At 38.2% G+C, this 19,191-nt stretch overlaps 1 protein-coding gene across 1 annotated transcript in view; it reads left to right on the top strand.

Annotated features, from left to right (window-relative positions):
• Window positions 1-14,442, top strand: part of LOC126975190 (structural maintenance of chromosomes protein 3-like) — a 73,420-nt gene extending 58,978 nt beyond the window's left edge. Inside the window, exons 22-23 of the mRNA XM_050822952.1 lie at window positions 10,919-11,101; window positions 12,628-14,442. Of these exons, the coding sequence (XP_050678909.1) occupies window positions 10,919-11,101; window positions 12,628-12,840 (396 nt within the window). The 3' untranslated portion in view covers window positions 12,841-14,442. The remainder of the gene's footprint in view (window positions 1-10,918; window positions 11,102-12,627) is intronic.
• The last annotated feature ends 4,749 nt before the right edge of the window (window positions 14,443-19,191 follow it).

Raw genomic sequence — 19,191 nt, 5'->3', positions numbered from 1 at the left:
GCACTTATCGTCTATAATAATTCAATTCACTCCACTACTGGGTATACACCACATGAATTAATGTTTGGACATATAGCATCTAGGAATCCACTTGAACTGTATTACCCGAAGGAATTCTATCAAAATTATGTTCTAAAACATAAAAATAACGCAGAAGCTGTACAAGAGTGCGTTACAGCATACATGTCTAAAAATAAGGAGCAGATAATTAGCAAGATGAACCAGGCAGCACAAGAAGCGGCTTTCAAGGTAGGTGAAACTGTTTACAAACAGGTGGCAAAAACGGCGCGAGACGACAAAACAAAGCCTACTTATAAAGGTCCGTATAAAATAATTCACTTGCATCCTAATAATATAGCCGAAATTATTGGTAGTCATCCGAATGCCAAATCGATAAGAGTTCATTACAAGCTGCTCAGACGGCCTCATCTTGTTACAGGATCTTCATCTCAAGAGCCTTCATGCTCTACGCAGGAGCCCTCGTGCTCTACGCATCAGCTGACGTAGTTATAGACTCAATAGATAATACAAATGGCATTGTACTTATTAAAGAAGGGCAAGTATTTAAGCAGATCGATTCCTTCAGCCTAGTATGTGTATACAATATTACAGCACTTCAATCTTCGTCACTGAAATTACTTTCACTTTTTATGATAACAAAGTCTTTAGAAGTAAATACAGTATCCGGAGATTCGCATAAAACATACAAAGATCAGTTAAATTACACTTTTACTTTGGTAGATAAGAAACTTAGCTTATTTAGATCTTATTCTAATAATTATAGAGTTAAGCGAGGATTTATAAACGGGCTTGGCTCAATAGTCAAAGCAATAACTGGAAATTTGGACAAAAATGACGCAGAAAAAATAGAACAAGAAATTAGTTCTATACAGAATACCGTTAATAATATTAAAAAAAAGCAACAAAAATATTTTTTTTTGGCTGAAAATACTATTAAAGAATTTACCTCAGAATTAGAAAAGATTAATAAGAATCAGAATAAACTAGCCTCGATAGTTAATAATGTTTCTAATAGTTCAAATTTAGTTTATAATCAATTAAATTTTCTAGATATATACGTCCAATTAAGTTTTAGTTTACAATTAATTTTAAATAAACTAATGATATTAGAAAATGCAATTACGTTTGCCCGAATGGAAGTCATGCTTCCTAGTATAATTAATCCTCATAATTTAATTAATGAATTACTAAGTATCAAGGAAAACTATTTTCTCAACCCAATCTCGGAAATAGGTATACGTACAATAGATGATATAGAGAAATCTGTGGTGGTTAAAGCTTATAAAACAATGCACACACTAAATTTTATATTAGAAATCCCCTCGGTTGACCTCCAGATTTATGACCTTATTCACCTGTACTCCATCCCCGATAAACAAAACCTTACGATAATCCCAAAATCCAAATACCTTGCACTTGGAAGTGAGGGGTACGCTTACCGTGATGACGGATGCCGGCATATCTCCGAGACTACACTTCTATGCAGCCAACTAAATGAATTGTCTATAAAGAAAAATGAAGACTGCATCATCGCACTGGTGCAACACAAACCTGCCAGTTGCACACTAGCTAAAATGGTTTTGCGTAGTGGGAAAATTCAGAAGATCAACGACAACAGCTGTATTGTTATTCCAACAACGGAAGAGCTAGTGAGGAAAATGTGTGATGGAAGGACTCATTACGAAAAAATAAAGGGACCCCAAATCATTACTATTTCAAAAGGATGCGTGATTCAAATAATGAATAGAACACTTCAAGCTCATAGATTTTTTTTAAATATGAATGAAATTATACCATTGCCACATCAACAAGACTATTCATATAAGTCACCAGCTGATTTCACTTTGCATATCGAGGATATATCATTAGACAACATCCGTGGTCTTATTAACCAGGCAGAAGATCCAGATGAAGTTAATCTGCCCCTCATCATGGCGACTCCGAGTTGGACTACAGTAATATTATACTTCATAGGCTTCGTGATAATATCCAAAAAGATCTATCAATGGCTTAAGAGCAAGCGGATGAAGCCTAACCCAAGAGCCAGTGAAGAAGCCAGCGAGGACGCTGGAGGAAGCTGCAAGTTGCGCTTCCATCTTGAAGGGGGAGGCGTTACCGGGGCCCCATCGGTGTGAAAGAGCTGAGTGGCAGATAGAACAAGTGAATAGATGCTGACGCTGAACTTCGATTGTCTATAATTTAATATTTTTATAATTCACTTTCGCTCCAGTCTTGTTATAAGTAACACGTCATATTTTAATATCATTGTAATTAGTTTTGTGTAATAAATAATAATTTTTAAAAAGACCTTTTATGATCGTCCGAACATAACTCTCGCGATAAACTTTTTTTGTTTTCTTTACGGTCTTCGACGGATGATGTGTCGGTATATCCATGGTTGATATATGGTCATACGGCTAATATGACCTAGGTTTTGAAGTGTTTTGAAAATAATTGTACCTACCCAGTTCTGTTCTCTTTCACACTCCATACCAAATTGTGATTTAATATTAACCTTGAAAAAAATATGTGAAATGGCGGGATATTATGGAATTTTCCAAAAATGCTTAAAAAAAAGTTTTGAAGTTGTAACTATGTTTGGCTAGACTAGTTATTAAAATGTATTGTCATGTATGCAGCTCTGCTTTTATACCCACATTATTTATTATTTGTATTACTCAACATATTTCTAAATCCTGAAGTAAAAATTAAGATTGATAGTTTTGTACTGTCTTGTACTAAACTTTTTACTTAATTGATAAATAGAATAAATTGAAAACAGTGTATTTAGCGGTTTCATAAAATGCTTTAGGACTGTTTTGCCAGCTTGATATCTGTTAAATGATAGCTCAGTTTGAACTTTTACTAGACTGACCTATACTATTGTTAAATGAAACTTCACGTATTCACTTGAACTATTATTATAATATATAATAACACCAATAACAATTGAACTATTCTAGTTTCTAGCTCCTAGCTTATTATTACTAGTTGCGAGGCCTCATTAACAAAAACAATATTAAATATAGTCACTATATCTAAACAAATACTTAAGGCGCGTGTTAAGTACATACATTCTGGTACTAGGGCCATCTATCGGCAAACAATGTAGACATTCATAGTGCCGATATTGATTCTGCGCAATCTATCTCGAACATTCCCCCGACCAAGGACATTCAATGCTGGAATGACCTTAACAATAACAAAAATAACTGGTCAGAACTTTGTCCTTAATTAGTTAGAACTATTCGATGATACGTACAAATTACTATTAAATTAAAATTACATACCTACTATTTTCATGTGAACTAAAAAGAAAGTTGTCCTATGATTAAATTAAAAATCTATACTCTATATAAACATTTCAAAGAAAAAATAAACAAATAACCTATTATATTTCCTTAAAATAATAATAAATTATTTCAAAATTAAACAATTTGCCCAATCGTTCTTCAATTGGCAACACACACAGTTTGGAAGTTGGTCTCTTAACAACAGAATTTTTGGTGCGTAGTGTGACTACACGCGTAATATTATCCTTTCCTGGATGTTTCTCTAATATTCGTCCTAATAACCAACGACCAGGAGGTAAGTCATCTTCCTTAATAAGAACAATATCACCAATTTTTGGCTCAGGTAATTTATTTCTCCACTTATACCTAGCCAAGCTGTTAGCCAAGTATTCTTAAGACAATCGTCTCCAGAATGTTTGCAACATTCTCTGTACTAACTGCCAACGGGTTAATAAGCTGATTTTTGAATGAGTATAACTATCATAAGGAACCCCAATTAATGGTTCGCCTACTAAAAAATGACCTGGAGTTAATGGCAATAACTCACTCGGATCTGAATGATTGATTACACTCATTGGTGTAGAATTGAGACATGCTTCTACCTGCGTGAGGAGTGTGCTCAGTTCTTCATATGTTAAACATGAATCACCAATCACTCTCTTTAAATGAAATTTAGTCGCCTTTATTCCAGCTTCCCATAATCCACCAAAGTTTGGAGCTCGAGGAGGAATAAAGTGCCATTTAGTTCCATTGGCCTCTAAAATGTCCGGTAAAGATTTGTGAACTTATATTAATTCTTGCAATTCCCTGTTTGCACCTACAAATGTTCCATTATCGCTCCATATTTGAGCACAATGGCCACGCCTAGCTACAAATCTCCTAAAAGCTGCTAGAAAACCTTGAGTACTCAAGTCTGTGACAGCTTCCAAGTGTACAGCACGCGCAACCATACACACAAAGAGACATGTAACCTTTGTGAACATGATGTCCACGACCTTTCGATGTCCTTATACTTATGGGTCCCGCATAATCGACGCCACTGTGAAGAAATGGCCTTGCCGGAGTACATCTTACGACTGGGAGTGACCCCATTAGTTGCGTTTGTACATGACCTCTGTAACGTGTGCATATGACACATATGTAAATGTATCGTTTGATACTATTTCTGACACCAAGTATCCAATACGCTGCTCTCAAATAGTTCAGCATAGTTTGTAGACCTCCATGCAGAGTTTTTGCATGGGCTTCGGCTACCAATAAATCTGTCAAACGGGATGTACTAGGCAACAAAATCAGATGCTTAACTGCTTCATTAAATAGAGACTTGTGCAGTCTACCACTGAGTCTCATAATTCCATCACCATCAATATATGGACATAATGCCTTCAGCTTGCTAGATTTAGCTTTAATAACTCCTTTAAGCTCCAATGCATTACAATCTTCTGCAAACGCTTCTCTCTGTACTTTCTTAATACAAACTTTTAATGCTGCTTCTATCTCTTCTTTCTGTATATATTTTGTTCTCTCTCTTTCTGATTTCTCTTCATGAATCTCCGACAGTAAGCGACTTTTAGCATTCTCGGTAAAGTGGAAAACCTTTCAAATATCCATTCATCTGAGTCTTGCACTGCAACATGAACCTTTACTGCTTCTTCGAAATCGGTTTGAACTTGATTCATATATTTTTTATTGTACTCAATATTTTGTTTTCTTAGAAATTCAGGCCCGTTAAACCAGAGATCCTGATTTGCTAGTGCTTCCGCTGACATTCCTCTGGAAGCACCATCTGCTGGATTATCTTTCGATTGTACGTGATACCATTGCTTTGGACTAATTGCCGAAATGATCTCCGAGACACGATTTCCTACAAAAGTTTTCCATCTACTTGGATGGCTGTTTAGCCACCCAAGGACTACCATGGAGTCTGTCCACGCCCGAATGTTTTCCTTTGGTATATTTAATACCTAGAACTACTTCTTGCATAAGTTTTGCTAAAAGAGTTGCACCGCATAATTCCAATAGAGGAATACTTTGTTGACGAATGGGTGCTACTCTTGTTTTGGCCGTTAAGAGCGAAACTGTTACTGACCCTGAACCGTTTATTATTCTTAAATATACTACTGCAGAGTAGGCGGCTTTTGAAGCATCGCAAAACTCTTGCAACTCTTTGACAATATCGTTATGTGATGCACCAGACCATCGTGGTATTTTTATTTTGTTTACTTGCATTAGCTCTTTGCGGTAAGAATTCCATGCGTCTGTTAAATTTGTGGGTAGCACGTCATCCCAATTCAAACCAGTTAACCACAGTGTCTGTATGAATATTTTAGCCTTAATAATAACTGGCGCAATCCACCCAAGCGGGTCAAACAGCCTAGCAATTTCTGATATGACATTTCTTTTCGTCACCTGCGTAGATATTATCACTGGAAGATTAATAGTGTATGTAAAACTATCTTCCTCACGGTCCCAAGTAAATCTTAATATTTTTATGGTAGTGTCTAATTTTGCTTCTATTTGTTTGTCTCTGTTTCTCGTTATGTTCTTGTCCTGGCATTGATTTTCCTTCATTTTTCTTTTAGGTTTGTTGTGCTTACCCTTGTTTGAATTATCTGTATTTGTATTATTTCTAGTTGCTTTATCTTTTGCTTGACCTTCCATAACCTTCTCGCGTTTGTTCTGTTGTTCTATGTCTCCGATTTGTTCTATTAATTCCCTATTGTTACTTCCCCATTTTTGAAGTTTAACACCTCCTTTTTCTAGGAAATCTGATATTTCCTTGTATATATCTAATCCTTCTTCTAGTTTATAGCAACCTGTCGGTAGATCATCCATATAGAAATTATTTAAAACTTTATTGACTGCGAAAGGATAGTTAGAGCCTTCATCGAGTGCGACTTGTTGCAATGTCTTCACAGCTAGGTACGGAGCCGCGGCAGTCCCGAAAGTAACTGTAAGTAATTCATAATCTTGTATTTCATCACTCGATTGATAATTAGAACCAAAATCTTTTTCTTGGTTAGATTCTTCTCGCCATAATATTCTTTGATAAATTGTATTTTCTTCTGCGATCCACACTTGACGGTACATTTTGATAATATCGGCTACTAGCGCTATAGGATACTCTCGCCACTGCAGTACAATGTGACGCAAGTCTGCTTGTAGTGTCGGCCCTACCATTAGATTATCATTAAGTGATACACCATTTTTATTTTTCTCCGAAGCATTGAAAACTACTCTCACCTTTGTAGTACTCTTGTCATGTCTTATGACAGCATGATGGGGTAAGTATACAGCTTCATCCCTTCTCTTGTCTTTTTCTTGCACTTTTCTCATATGTCCTAGCTTTACATACTCCTTAAGAACTTCGTTGTACTCTATGTTTAAGTCTTCATTTCTATTTAATCTTCTTTCTAATGAATTAAATCTGGCTAATGCTATTTCTCTTGATTTTCCAAATTTGCATCCCATATTTTCATCTCGAAAAGGCAATCTTACAATATATCGATCATCTTTCGCTCTTTTGGTTGTTCTCATATAAAAATCTTCGCATTTCTGTTCTTCTTCGGTAAATATATTAGTAGTTTTAGATTGTTCTTCTAACTCCCAGAATTTCTTTAACACGTCATCCTCTTTCAAATGTACATGCATTGTAAAAATATTATTTGACCTCTTATCATCTTCACTTTTGGAAATAATAACGCCTGAAAGGATCCAGCCAAATTCAGTGTTCTGAGCAATTAAAGAATTAGAAGGACCTTTTAGTATACCCTCCTTAATGATATGGCTATACACATCCGCGCCCAACAAAACATCTATCTTATTGGGAGTATTATATTTCGGATCAGCTAAATATAGACCGTGGATATCTAGCCAATCAAAAGCATAACAATCAATGCATTTCTCAGGTAAGTATGATGTTATTTTACTTAATACGTAAGCTGTTAACCGTAGTTTGAAGTCGGGATTTGCCCTTGATTGAATTGATAAATGTACCATATATCTCAGGACGGTTGATCTAGTATGTCCTATTCCTGAAACGACTCCTTGAACTGCAATCTTCTTTAGATTAAGAAACTGAGCAGCAGCCTCTGTCATAAAACAAGCTTGAGAGCCTTGATCGATCATAGCTCTGAGGGTTTAGTATTGTCCTGTTCTGGACTCAGCATTTATTAGCGCGGTGGCTAGTAAAACCTGTCTCGGTTTGGCAATCTTCTCTGTCGACAAACATGAAACTACCTGATCAGTACTCGTTAACGCAGCAGTACTTTCGTTACCTGTTCGTGCTACATTTGTTTGGTTTCTATTTTCAGATCCATCAACAGGATGCAGTAAGGAATGATGACGTTTTTGACAATATCTACATGTGGTTGATTTTTTGCAATTATATACGATATGGTTACTGCCTAGACAGTTAAAACATATTTTATTTTTGGATACAAAATTACGTCTTTCATTAGATGGTTGTTTGGCAAACTGTTTACTAAAACAGAGTTTGTGGGATTCAGAACAAAACTCACATCGTATTTTTGGTGTACCCGTAACTAACATTGTGCGAGGCCTATTAACATATTGAGAACTATTATTTAAATGTTGACCTGTAGCCTTTTTGGGCTCCACGCTCTCTAATGCGCGAAAACGATTTTCAATAAAAAGTTTTAATTGATCAAAAGTTGGTAGTTCATTCCCTGAATCAATATTGGAGACACTCAACTCCCACTGTTTTCGTGTGATAATAACATCCCAGGTAGATACATCTATGTTCAAATTTTTGAGTGCATTTAAACAATCACAAGTAGTATCAATCAGTTCTTTCAGCGATGTCGCTGATTCGACATGCATACGCTTTTGACCAAATAATCTTTGCAAAATACAATTACTAAGATACTTTTTGTTGCTATATCTACTTTTTAATTGAGTCCAACATTGACTATAGTTTGTATCAGTTATTGGGGCATGCCTTATTAGTTGTTCTGCCTCACCAGTAAGATGACTTTTTAAAAAGTGCATTTTTTGGACATTATCAAGCGAATCATTATTATGAACTAATGATGTAAAAAGATCATGAAAAGTTGTCCATTCAGAATATTTACCAGAGAATGTAGGTATCGAGATCTTGGGCAATTTAATTAAAGAACTAGATGATTTGGACTGATTATTAGAAGAATTCTGACCACCTGGCGTTGGTTCTTTGACTACATTGATCTTATTAATTACTGCCTTCATTAAACTTTTATATGTTATATAAGTATCTTCAGTACTGTCATAAATATCACTTATCTTTTGGTCGACATCTTCAAATGAAAATCGCTCGTAAAGTTTAGAATGTGTGTCTATAAATGAAACCCAACTTTTTTCCAGTAAGTCCTGTTTTGTCTCGATATATTCTATGGTTAATCTATCTTTCGGACTCTTTCTAAAATTAGTTAATCCCTTAGAAATTACATTTTGATTATTTTTCAGAACGTTAATAAGTCCCTCCATGACTACAAACATTAACCCAGAATTATATAACTAATCTATTATGACGTAAGAGTTCACAATAAATAAATGAAGTTCGATAAACTATCAAACTAAACAGAAATGCTTATACAATACACAGTAAATGAAATTATTAATAAAGTCAAAACTATACAAATTCAGTGTTTGACTATTATTGTAAGTTAACTTGCTATTTATGATAGAAATATATGTACAAAAATAAAGTATACAAGTTTCTTTAAACCCATAAAAAAATCTAAGTCTTTATCAAAAAAGTTTAAAAAATTACAAGTGTTTGACAATTAAGACAATCTGAGGAAAATCGGACATAGGTTCCCCGTACCATCACTTTTTGTAAAATTATTCTAAGTCCTTAAAATATATTACTATGTACTGACAGTTCAAAATTACTAATTATTTCTTCTAAGTTTAAATCTTTATTAAATTCAATAAGTTACTATTTGCTGAATTTTTCAAAGTTATTTTCTTGATATATAATATATAAAGTTCAAAATTTCTTGGCAAATTCACAACTAAAAATTATTGTACTCACGTTTTCACTTTGATCACTCACTAATGAACTTTGTGGAACCTCGACGTTACTGCACCACCAGCATCAACTCGTGTTGTCCTCTTCAGTGTAGCTCTTCTCTCTGCTCACCACTCGCTTCACTCCTATGATGCTCCGTCAGCATCCATCCACCACCATAGCATCATGGACAGCGCCGCTTTACTGCGAGCGATGACCACAGCCACTAGTGCCCGTACTCTTGCTGCAGCGATCCACTGCGAGTTCGGGGGATGTCCACTAGGACATCGTAGGGGTAGGGTCAAGATTACTTGACCTAACGGGATCCGGCACGTTTGGACCAAAAACTATGTTAAATGATAGCTCAGTTTGAACTTTTACTAGACTGACCTATACTATTGTTAAATGAAACTTCACGTATTCACTTGAACTATTATTATAATATATAATAACACCAATAACAATTGAACTATTCTAGTTTCTAGCTCCTAGCTTATTATTACTAGTTGCTAGGCCTCATTAACAAAAACAATATTAAATATAGTCACTATATCTAAACAAATACTTAATGCGCGTGTTAAGTACATACATTCTGGTACTAGCGCCATCTATCGGCAAACAATGTAGACATTCATAGTGCCGATATTGATTCTGCGCAATCTATCTCGAACAATATCTCTTTTAGATTACCATGCATAAATATTTCAATGAATACGTGGTCGGACCCTAATCCAACGTGCGGGGAGATATTATCAAACCCAGCCATATCATTTATTTATTTATTCAACAGTTTCTTCTTAAACTAAAACAATGTCTTGTAAAACTGTTTACACAGCTTGTCTACAGGATCGTGCGAGTCTCATACAATAAAACCTAAAACTATATAAACAACTATTACTGCAAGAATAAATAATTTCTCAGTGGTAAGTAAAGTATTTTATGTAACAGTTGTATAATGAGGGTCAAAAACACTGTTACGGGTTTGCGCGCAATGCATGACACCACGAGCGGGCGATAAATTGTATACATACTTATGTCTGGTGAGTGGTTTCATTTACACCCATACAGCCAACGCGGCAAAATTAAAAATTAAAAAAATATACCTAGCAGCATCTTGGCGCTTTATATCTACAAGTTTATTAAACATGAAATCATTACGTATGTAATAATAATATAATACTATACCTATTATGTGTATGAACTTACTTACTTAAGTATACTAACCAAATTAAGTTGTCTGTGGCACCAAAAGAACTATTTTTTGGCGACATTATAGTACGGTGATCAATGCTTTTTTAGGTCATGGAGTACCTATAGAGTTTTTCAAAGTCTCAATAAACTATGTATTTATATTACTGATCGTGGCTGTATAAATGACAGATGAAAGTAGAGTAGTAGAAAAAATTTGTTTGTTTCGTTTCCGCTGGATGTTCCCCGGCAAACTATTCAGCAGATGTGGTATTTTTTTCTTTATAGTTCCATCGCCAAATAATTGTTTACTCTAGGTACTTCGAGTTAGGCTGCTTTGGTGCCATGATAACGACTAATTAAGAATGGGCTATGATCTATATTGTGTGATGGGGGTGTGTTGCAGCGAGCGAACGCGGAGCAGTTCTGCGGCGTGGGCATCCGGGTGTCGTTCACGGGCGGCGAGGGAGACATGCGAGAGATGAACCAGCTCTCGGGCGGACAGAAGTCGCTGGTCGCGCTCGCTCTCATCTTCGCGATCCAGAAGTGCGACCCCGCGCCCTTCTACCTCTTCGACGAGATCGACCAGGTCAGTGCCCGTGATATGTACGTGTCGACGGAGACATGCGAGAGATGAACCAGCTCTCGGGCGGACAGAAGTCGCTGGTCGCGCTCGCTCTCATCTTCGCGATCCAGAAGTGCGACCCCGCGCCCTTCTACCTCTTCGACGAGATCGACCAGGTCAGTGCCCGTGATATGTACGTGTCGACGGAGACATGCGAGAGATGAACCAGCTCTCGGGCGGACAGAAGTCGCTGGTCGCGCTCGCTCTCATCTTCGCGATCCAGAAGTGCGACCCCGCGCCCTTCTACCTCTTCGACGAGATCGACCAGGTCAGTGCCCGTGATATGTACGTGTCGACGGAGACATGCGAGAGATGAACCAGCTCTCGGGCGGACAGAAGTCGCTGGTCGCGCTCGCTCTCATCTTCGCGATCCAGAAGTGCGACCCCGCGCCCTTCTACCTCTTCGACGAGATCGACCAGGTCAGTGCCCGTGATATGTACGTGTCGACGGAGACATGCGAGAGATGAACCAGCTCTCGGGCGGACAGAAGTCGCTGGTCGCGCTCGCTCTCATCTTCGCGATCCAGAAGTGCGACCCCGCGCCCTTCTACCTCTTCGACGAGATCGACCAGGTCAGTGCCCGTGATATGTACGTGTCGACGGAGACATGCGAGAGATGAACCAGCTCTCGGGCGGACAGAAGTCGCTGGTCGCGCTCGCTCTCATCTTCGCGATCCAGAAGTGCGACCCCCGCGCCCTTCTACCTCTTCGACGAGATCGACCAGGTCAGTGCCCGTGATATGTACGTGTCGACGGAGACATGCGAGAGATGAACCAGCTCTCGGGCGGACAGAAGTCGCTGGTCGCGCTCGCTCTCATCTTCGCGATCCAGAAGTGCGACCCCGCGCCCTTCTACCTCTTCGACGAGATCGACCAGGTCAGTGCCCGTGATATGTACGTGTCGACGGAGACATGCGAGAGATGAACCAGCTCTCGGGCGGACAGAAGTCGCTGGTCGCGCTCGCTCTCATCTTCGCGATCCAGAAGTGCGACCCCGCGCCCTTCGACGTGTCGACGTGTCAACAGCGCATCATATGACAATCTGTGATATATTGGTTGTTGATGAAACTGTGTATCAGGCATAGAAACTTTTTGTAGCGAAGAGGAGAACAAACGAGCGGACGGGTCACCTGGTGTTACTGCCGCATAAAATTATCATCAAAATTATTGATGTAGGCATTATTTTAAAGAAATAACTTTGTTTGGAATTTCTTTAATGATACTTAAGTATTTCTTGCAATTTCGGACAATTATGATTTTTTAACACAAAAATTAAACATGTTTTTAGAACAGTCGAGAATAATTTGGGGAGAATGAAGGTGCGAGTGACGAAAATAAATATAAAAGTACCCTCATTACGAACCATATTGTAACTAATAATCATAAATGTCAACATTACGAATTGAGACATTGCTATCAAGATATGGCTAGGCAGTATGCGTGACAAAATTTAATTAAAATGAACATTTGAGTGATGGGTTGTCTCGCAGGCGCTAGACGCGCAGCACCGCAAGGCGATCGCTAACATGATCCACGAGCTGTCGAGCAGCGCGCAGTTCATCACGACCACGTTCCGGCCCGAGCTGCTGGAGCACGCGCACAAGTTCTACGGAGTCAAGTTCCGCAACAAAGTGTCGCACGTGGAGTGTGTCTCGCAGGCGGAGGCGAGGGACTTCGTGGAGGACAGCGCTACGCACGCATAAACTATATGTTGGTTATATGTGCAGGGGCATGCAGCGGTAGGCGCTAAATTATTTATAGAATAACGGAACCATATTAAACTAAAAAAACATTAACACTAGTGCTATATTTATTAAGGTTCTTAACGAGGTAGGCACTGCCTAATTGCTTATATTATGGTATGCACGCCCCTGTATATATTTTTGTTATTTCCTTTCGGATTTTCAAGCATAGCTGTTCTATTTGAAGGTCAAATACATATGATTCAAATAGCACCGGTTAATTTTTTTTTATGACAATAAGAGAAGAGACGAGCAGGACGTTCAGCTGATGGTTATTGATACGCCCTCCCCATTTTAATGCTGTGCCGCTCAGGATTCTTGAAAATCCCAAAAATTCTGAGTGACACTACAATTGCGCTCGTCTACTTGAGATATAAGATATTAAGTGTCGTTTGCGGAGTAATCTCACTAGATACGGCAACCTTCAGACCGAAACACAATAATGCTTCACAGCCTTCCACTGGTAAATTATTGAATATTGAGAATTATTTAATAGGAAGCCAACTTTTGTACGATTTGAGTTTTTATAAATGCGTAATTTATTTTGTTACACTTTGTAGATAACAATTAAAATGAAACAGAAATACCAATTATTATGAACCCAGTTCTAGATTATTTCGTGGAAGACACGTCTACAACTCCTTTCACGGGATGCCGGCTTATTATGAGTACAACAACGAAGCCTATTTCTGCCGTGAAGAAGTAATGTGTAAGCATTACTATGTTTCGGTCTGTATATTGTCCGTAGCTAGTAAAATTACTGGGCAAATGAGACTTAACATCTTACGTCTCAAGGTAACGAGCGCAGTTGTAGTGCCGCACAGAATTTTTGGGATTTTCAAGAATCCTGAGCGGCACAGCATTAAAATGGGCAGGGCGTATCAATTACCATCAGCTGAACGTCCTGCTCGTCTCGTTACTTATTTCTTCTCGTTAAGTAAAAACCACCAACCTTCATCGGCCTCTATGTAATGATAATGACACGCCAACTTAACGTACGTACGAATATGACATCAATGTATTGTAGTTCATTTGGCGTCGTGTATTGTTGATTCACTATCCTTTCTTAAAATTTGAACCCTAACCCACCGAAAAAAGGCATTTCTTTTTAAATTCTACCTAAATACTTGGCACTTATGTTCACGTGAATTTTGTCTAATGTTTCGTCTTGTTTTATTTATAAATTCCTCACTGCTAGTCGAACAAAGGTGTTATATCGCCATGTGGCGTCAATCTGGCCTTAGAAGCACGGCGTGTTTAACATCACAGTTGAATTGTATGTAAAACTAATATTATGTGGTGTTTTTCGTAGTGTTAAATTTATTAATATAAATAAAAGCCTTTAATTTTCTCAAAATTTATTCCTTTAGAATTATTTTTGATCTTTTTTATCTCTAATATTTTGTTAATCATTATTATAGGTTACGTTTGGTTGATTGAGCTGGATGTGATGTCGTTTTAGTTTAGTTAAGTGATATAAAGTATTTAAGTTTGAATGTATCTATAATATTTGTTTAATTATATCGACGTGTAAGTAGACAATAAAGATTCTTATTTAGCAAATTGTTTTACTTTGAATTCAATTGCCTTACTATCTCACCAAATCAATATCTAGCACAGTAGTGTTCTTAGTAAAAAAAATATTGTGTTGATGCTATGCACGCAGTCTTTCCTTACGTAAAACAAAGTTAGGGGAGTGTTAGCTGTTTCAAATGTCATAATGAACGGAGTTTGGCAGCTGTGAGTTGAATCCTGTCTTCAAAATTTTCCTTTGTCGTTTACCATTCCTCAAATTTTGACGCGAGTGTGGAAAAAAACAAATCATCAAGAATATCTTATTTATTTATATTAAAAAAAGTAGAAGTAAGGACTTATTAGTATATTGTCAACATAACTATTGCTTTAAATCTCTAAGTATTATACATAATGAACATCATTACAATAATTTGAAGAGGCGTTCGAAGGTTACAAAATTCGGTGATCTCTCCTTACTGATAATACGTGCATTATTCTCTAGATGAAGAATTCATTCATATTGACGCAGAATCGGGTAGAAGTGTCCGGATCTAAGGTAATGTGGATGTGATAATCAAATAATAACATTAACGTGGTACATCATACAAAAACTGTTGGGAATGTGTCCTTGTCAATTTCTGTTTTGTTTCTTAGATGCAACCTCTACTTGCGACCAACATGTCGTTTGTGATCGTAATCCTTTTATATGCGCGCGTTTATATATATATATAAATATATATCATCTTAACAAGCATGGTGATAAAGCCCCACTGAAAGGAAATGGTAAATCTTTATACATAATTTTTGTTAACTGGCTATTAAGCGTTTTGAAAATCCTGTTTATAAAGTTGTTGCGGCTTCAGAACAATCCCTTATACTTGTCCTGAAAGCCATAAATTCAATCCATTTCAAACTTTCTCTCCTTACATGCACATCCGTGATGTGCACCATCTGGCGAACGGTCAATAGAGAACTCTTAATGGCCGCGTGCGTAACCGCATCGACGCTCACGACAAGTATATAAATCTAAAGTCTAAGTTCAAGTTATAGTGCCAAGTCTACCAGTAGTTATATATGATTAACAAAATAATTAAGTATTAGTGACGTGTGAATTGGCAAAAGAGGTGTGCTCCTGACCAGTGAGTATTCCTTCCAAAACTTCTAGTTTTGTAGCCACTATATTTGTTCTTGTTTGAAGCCAACTAGGTTTTGATATTCTTTGTTTCGGTGACTTAGGTAATCTGAAATATATCTAACATATGCACCAAACCATACAAGTGTTCATGTGCCAACATAAATTCTGGTCCTTCGAGCCGGATATTATTTTAATTTACTTAATATATACAGTCCAACTAATTTTATTATATCAAGTGTTATTTTTTATATAAAACACTGATAATATTTATACTTATTTCGGATTAATTGAAAGTAACTCATTTATTTAAATTATAATCCATCCATCGCTAACTTTGTATGTGCATTGAAACGTTTTACCGGTCAACTATCTGATCGCAACTTGAGGGTAGATTAATACTGCGTCGCATTCTTTAACTACAACTGACTGCGAATATAAACATTTACGAGATACATATTATTTATCTACTAACTAAGCTAGATTACTGTTACGTAGGTCAAATATAACTTGCTAGATATTAATAGATATTAATTCATTTCGCTAGGCAGTGTTGTTATTGTTTTTGTTGCTTGTACACATCTATATTTGGTCATTATGTCTAAAGAGGAGAATTAATTTATAATGTATACGTCACAGCGTGAATATGTTTTTTCGTGCAATACATATTATATTTTTATATACATGGACTATACGAAAGCATTCGACCGAATTGACCATTGTATTCTTCTCAAAAAGCTTACAGCACTTGGTATCCGTGACGATTTATACAATTGGTTTAAATCTTATCTCTCTGATAGAAAACAGGCTGTTGTTCTCAATGGCTACTGCTCATCTTGGAAAAATATACACTCTGGGGTCCCTCAAGGATCATTACTAGGACCTCTGCTTTTTATAATTTTCATAAATGACATCGGACGATTCATAAAAAATTCGAATTACATTTTGTTTGCAGATGATACGAAAATTTTTGGTACAGCAAATAATAAGACAGATGCATTACGCATTCAAGAAGATTTGTATAGACTGGATGACTATTGTACCGTGTACAAATTAGACCAATGTACTAATGTATCCAAATGTTTCTACATGTATTACACTACTAAGCCTACCCCTTTCCCTCATACGTATATTTTAAAACAGGAACGTCTATCTGTGGTAAACGAAACGAGATCTAGGTGTTGTTAATATAACATTCTTTCTTATTCTTATTCTTTATTATATCTTCGCCTGTTCAAGAATTTGAACTTTTAACTGTGACCTACGGTGTTAAGAGCCTTACTTAGCCATCCGTACCTTGCAACAATTAGGAACAGATCACGGTGAGCTATATCCACAGGCTGCTGATGCGCTCCGTCATCATACATATACTGATGACGTAGCGCCTTCTATTGATGCCGCCCTTCAAGTTAAGCAAGAACTCATCAATCTTCTCAAATGTGCTCAGCTTGAATTGCGAAAGTGGCGCAGCAACAGTTCTAAGTTTTTAGACGGACTTCCTGTGGAGCATTGTCAAACGCCAAAAGCATTTTGCGAGGATGGTTCTGCAACCCTCAGGGTTTTAGGTATCCATTGGAACCCAATTAGTGACTATTTTACATACTCCGTCACCCCTGTCGACGTCGAGTTTACGAAACGTTCTATCTTGTCGAACGTCGCTCGTATTTATGACCCTATGGGTTGGTTAGCGCCATTTATTCTATTAGCTAAACTGCTTCTCCAAAACTTGTGGCGTAAACAGTTGACTTGGGATGAGCCAATTCCTCAAGAGCTGTCTAAACAGTGGTCTAACTTTGTTTCTAATTTGTCGCATCTAAAAGATGTTATAATACCGCGATATATAGATGGTGGCTCATGTAGAAGCTGAAAATCAGCTTATCGGGTTTTGCGATGGATCTACTCAAGGATATGGATGTTGTATATATCTTCGGTCAAGTATTGGAGATCAGGTTCAAGTTTCTCTTTTAATTGCCAAATGTAAAGTCGCGCCGATTAAACCTATCATGGTTAATTGATTGGAGTTGTATGGAGCAACCTTGTTGTGCCGCACCTTAAAACACATGCAGACATTACTTAATTCAAATCTGAATTTATCTCAAGTTTTGGCGTTTACTGATAGTTCTACTGTATTAGCTTGGTTAAATACTGAGCCTCATAAATTAAAAACGTTTGTCGCGCATCGCGTAGTACAAATTACCGACTCTATTGACCCGTCCATATGGCGTCATGTCTCAGCTGATTATAATCTATATAAATTAGTGCACCCGATCCCTAAGAAAGGTGTACGCTCAGATCCGTCCAACTACCGCCCCATTGCCATTACCTCCATTTTCTCCAAAGTAAGGGAGTCGATCATCAACCGCCAGCTCTTGGGATACCTAGAGGGGCACTAGCTGATCAGCGACTGCCAGTACGGTTTCCGTCAGGGTTGCTCAGCTGGTGATCTTCATGCGTACCTCACCCATAAATGGGCGCAAGCGGTTGAGTCGAAGGGAGAGGCGTTGGCGGTGAGTTTGGACATAGCGAAGGCCTTTGATCGGGTGTGGCATAAAGCGCTTATAGCGAAACTGCCTATGGGCTTCCCGAGAAGTTGTGCAAATGGGTCACTAGCTTTTTGGCTGATCGGAGCATCAAGGTTGTTATCAACGGTGCATGCTCCGACTTAAAACCCATAAACTCTGATGTCCCGCAAGGCTGTGTGCTATCCCCTACGCTGTTTATTCTGCATATCAATGATATGCTGCAAATCAGCAATATTCATTGCTATGCAGACGACAGCACGGGGTATGCTTCCTACACCGGCCGTGCCAACATGTCCCGGGATAGCGTCGACGAGAACCGGATCAAACTTGTGTCTGAAATCGAGACTATGCTTTGCAAAGTCTCGGAATGGGGCCGACAAAATTTAGTCCAATTCAACCCCAAGAAGACACAACTTTGTGCGTTCACCACTAAAAAGTCTACCTTTGTCGTATCCCCTCGATTCGAGATCACTCCTCTAACTGCCACAACTTGTATTGGCATACTTGGCGTCGATATATCGAGCGACGTTCAGTTCCGTGGTCACTTGGAAGAGAAGCCCAAACTGGCCTCCAAAAAGCTTGGTGTACTCAGTAAGGCGAGACAGTACTTCACTAAAAGCCACCGCCTGTAACTTTATAAGGCGCAAATTCGGCCTCACATGGAGTACTGTTCTCACCTCTGGGCGGGTGCTCCCCAGTACCAGCTTCTTCCATTTGACCGCATACAACGAAGAGTGGCTCGAATCATCGACGATCAAGTCATCTCCGATCGGCTTGATTCTCTAGCATTGCGTAGAGATGTGGGTTCTCTCTGCATCTTCTACAGCATTTATCACGGGGAGTGCTCAGAGGAGCTGTTCGGGTTGATTCCAGCGGCCGAATTCCACCATCGGACATTACGTGCAAAGTACCATCCGCATCACGTAGACATCTGGCATTCCACAACCGCGCGTTTTCTTCGGAATTTCTTGCCTCGCACAGCCACTTTGTGGAATCAACTACCGGCAGCGGTCTTCCCGAACAGAAACGACTAAGGGACCTTCAAGAAAAAAGCATACTCCCACCTTAAAGGCCGGCAACGCATTTCTTGACACACCTGTTGTTGCGGATGTCCATGGGCGGTTGCCTTACCTCTCCCCATCC

Source organism: Leptidea sinapis, chromosome 35 (assembly GCF_905404315.1).
Source record: "Leptidea sinapis chromosome 35, ilLepSina1.1, whole genome shotgun sequence".
NCBI lineage: Eukaryota > Metazoa > Arthropoda > Insecta > Lepidoptera > Pieridae > Leptidea > Leptidea sinapis.
This window is presented reverse-complemented; position numbering and strand designations above follow the sequence as displayed.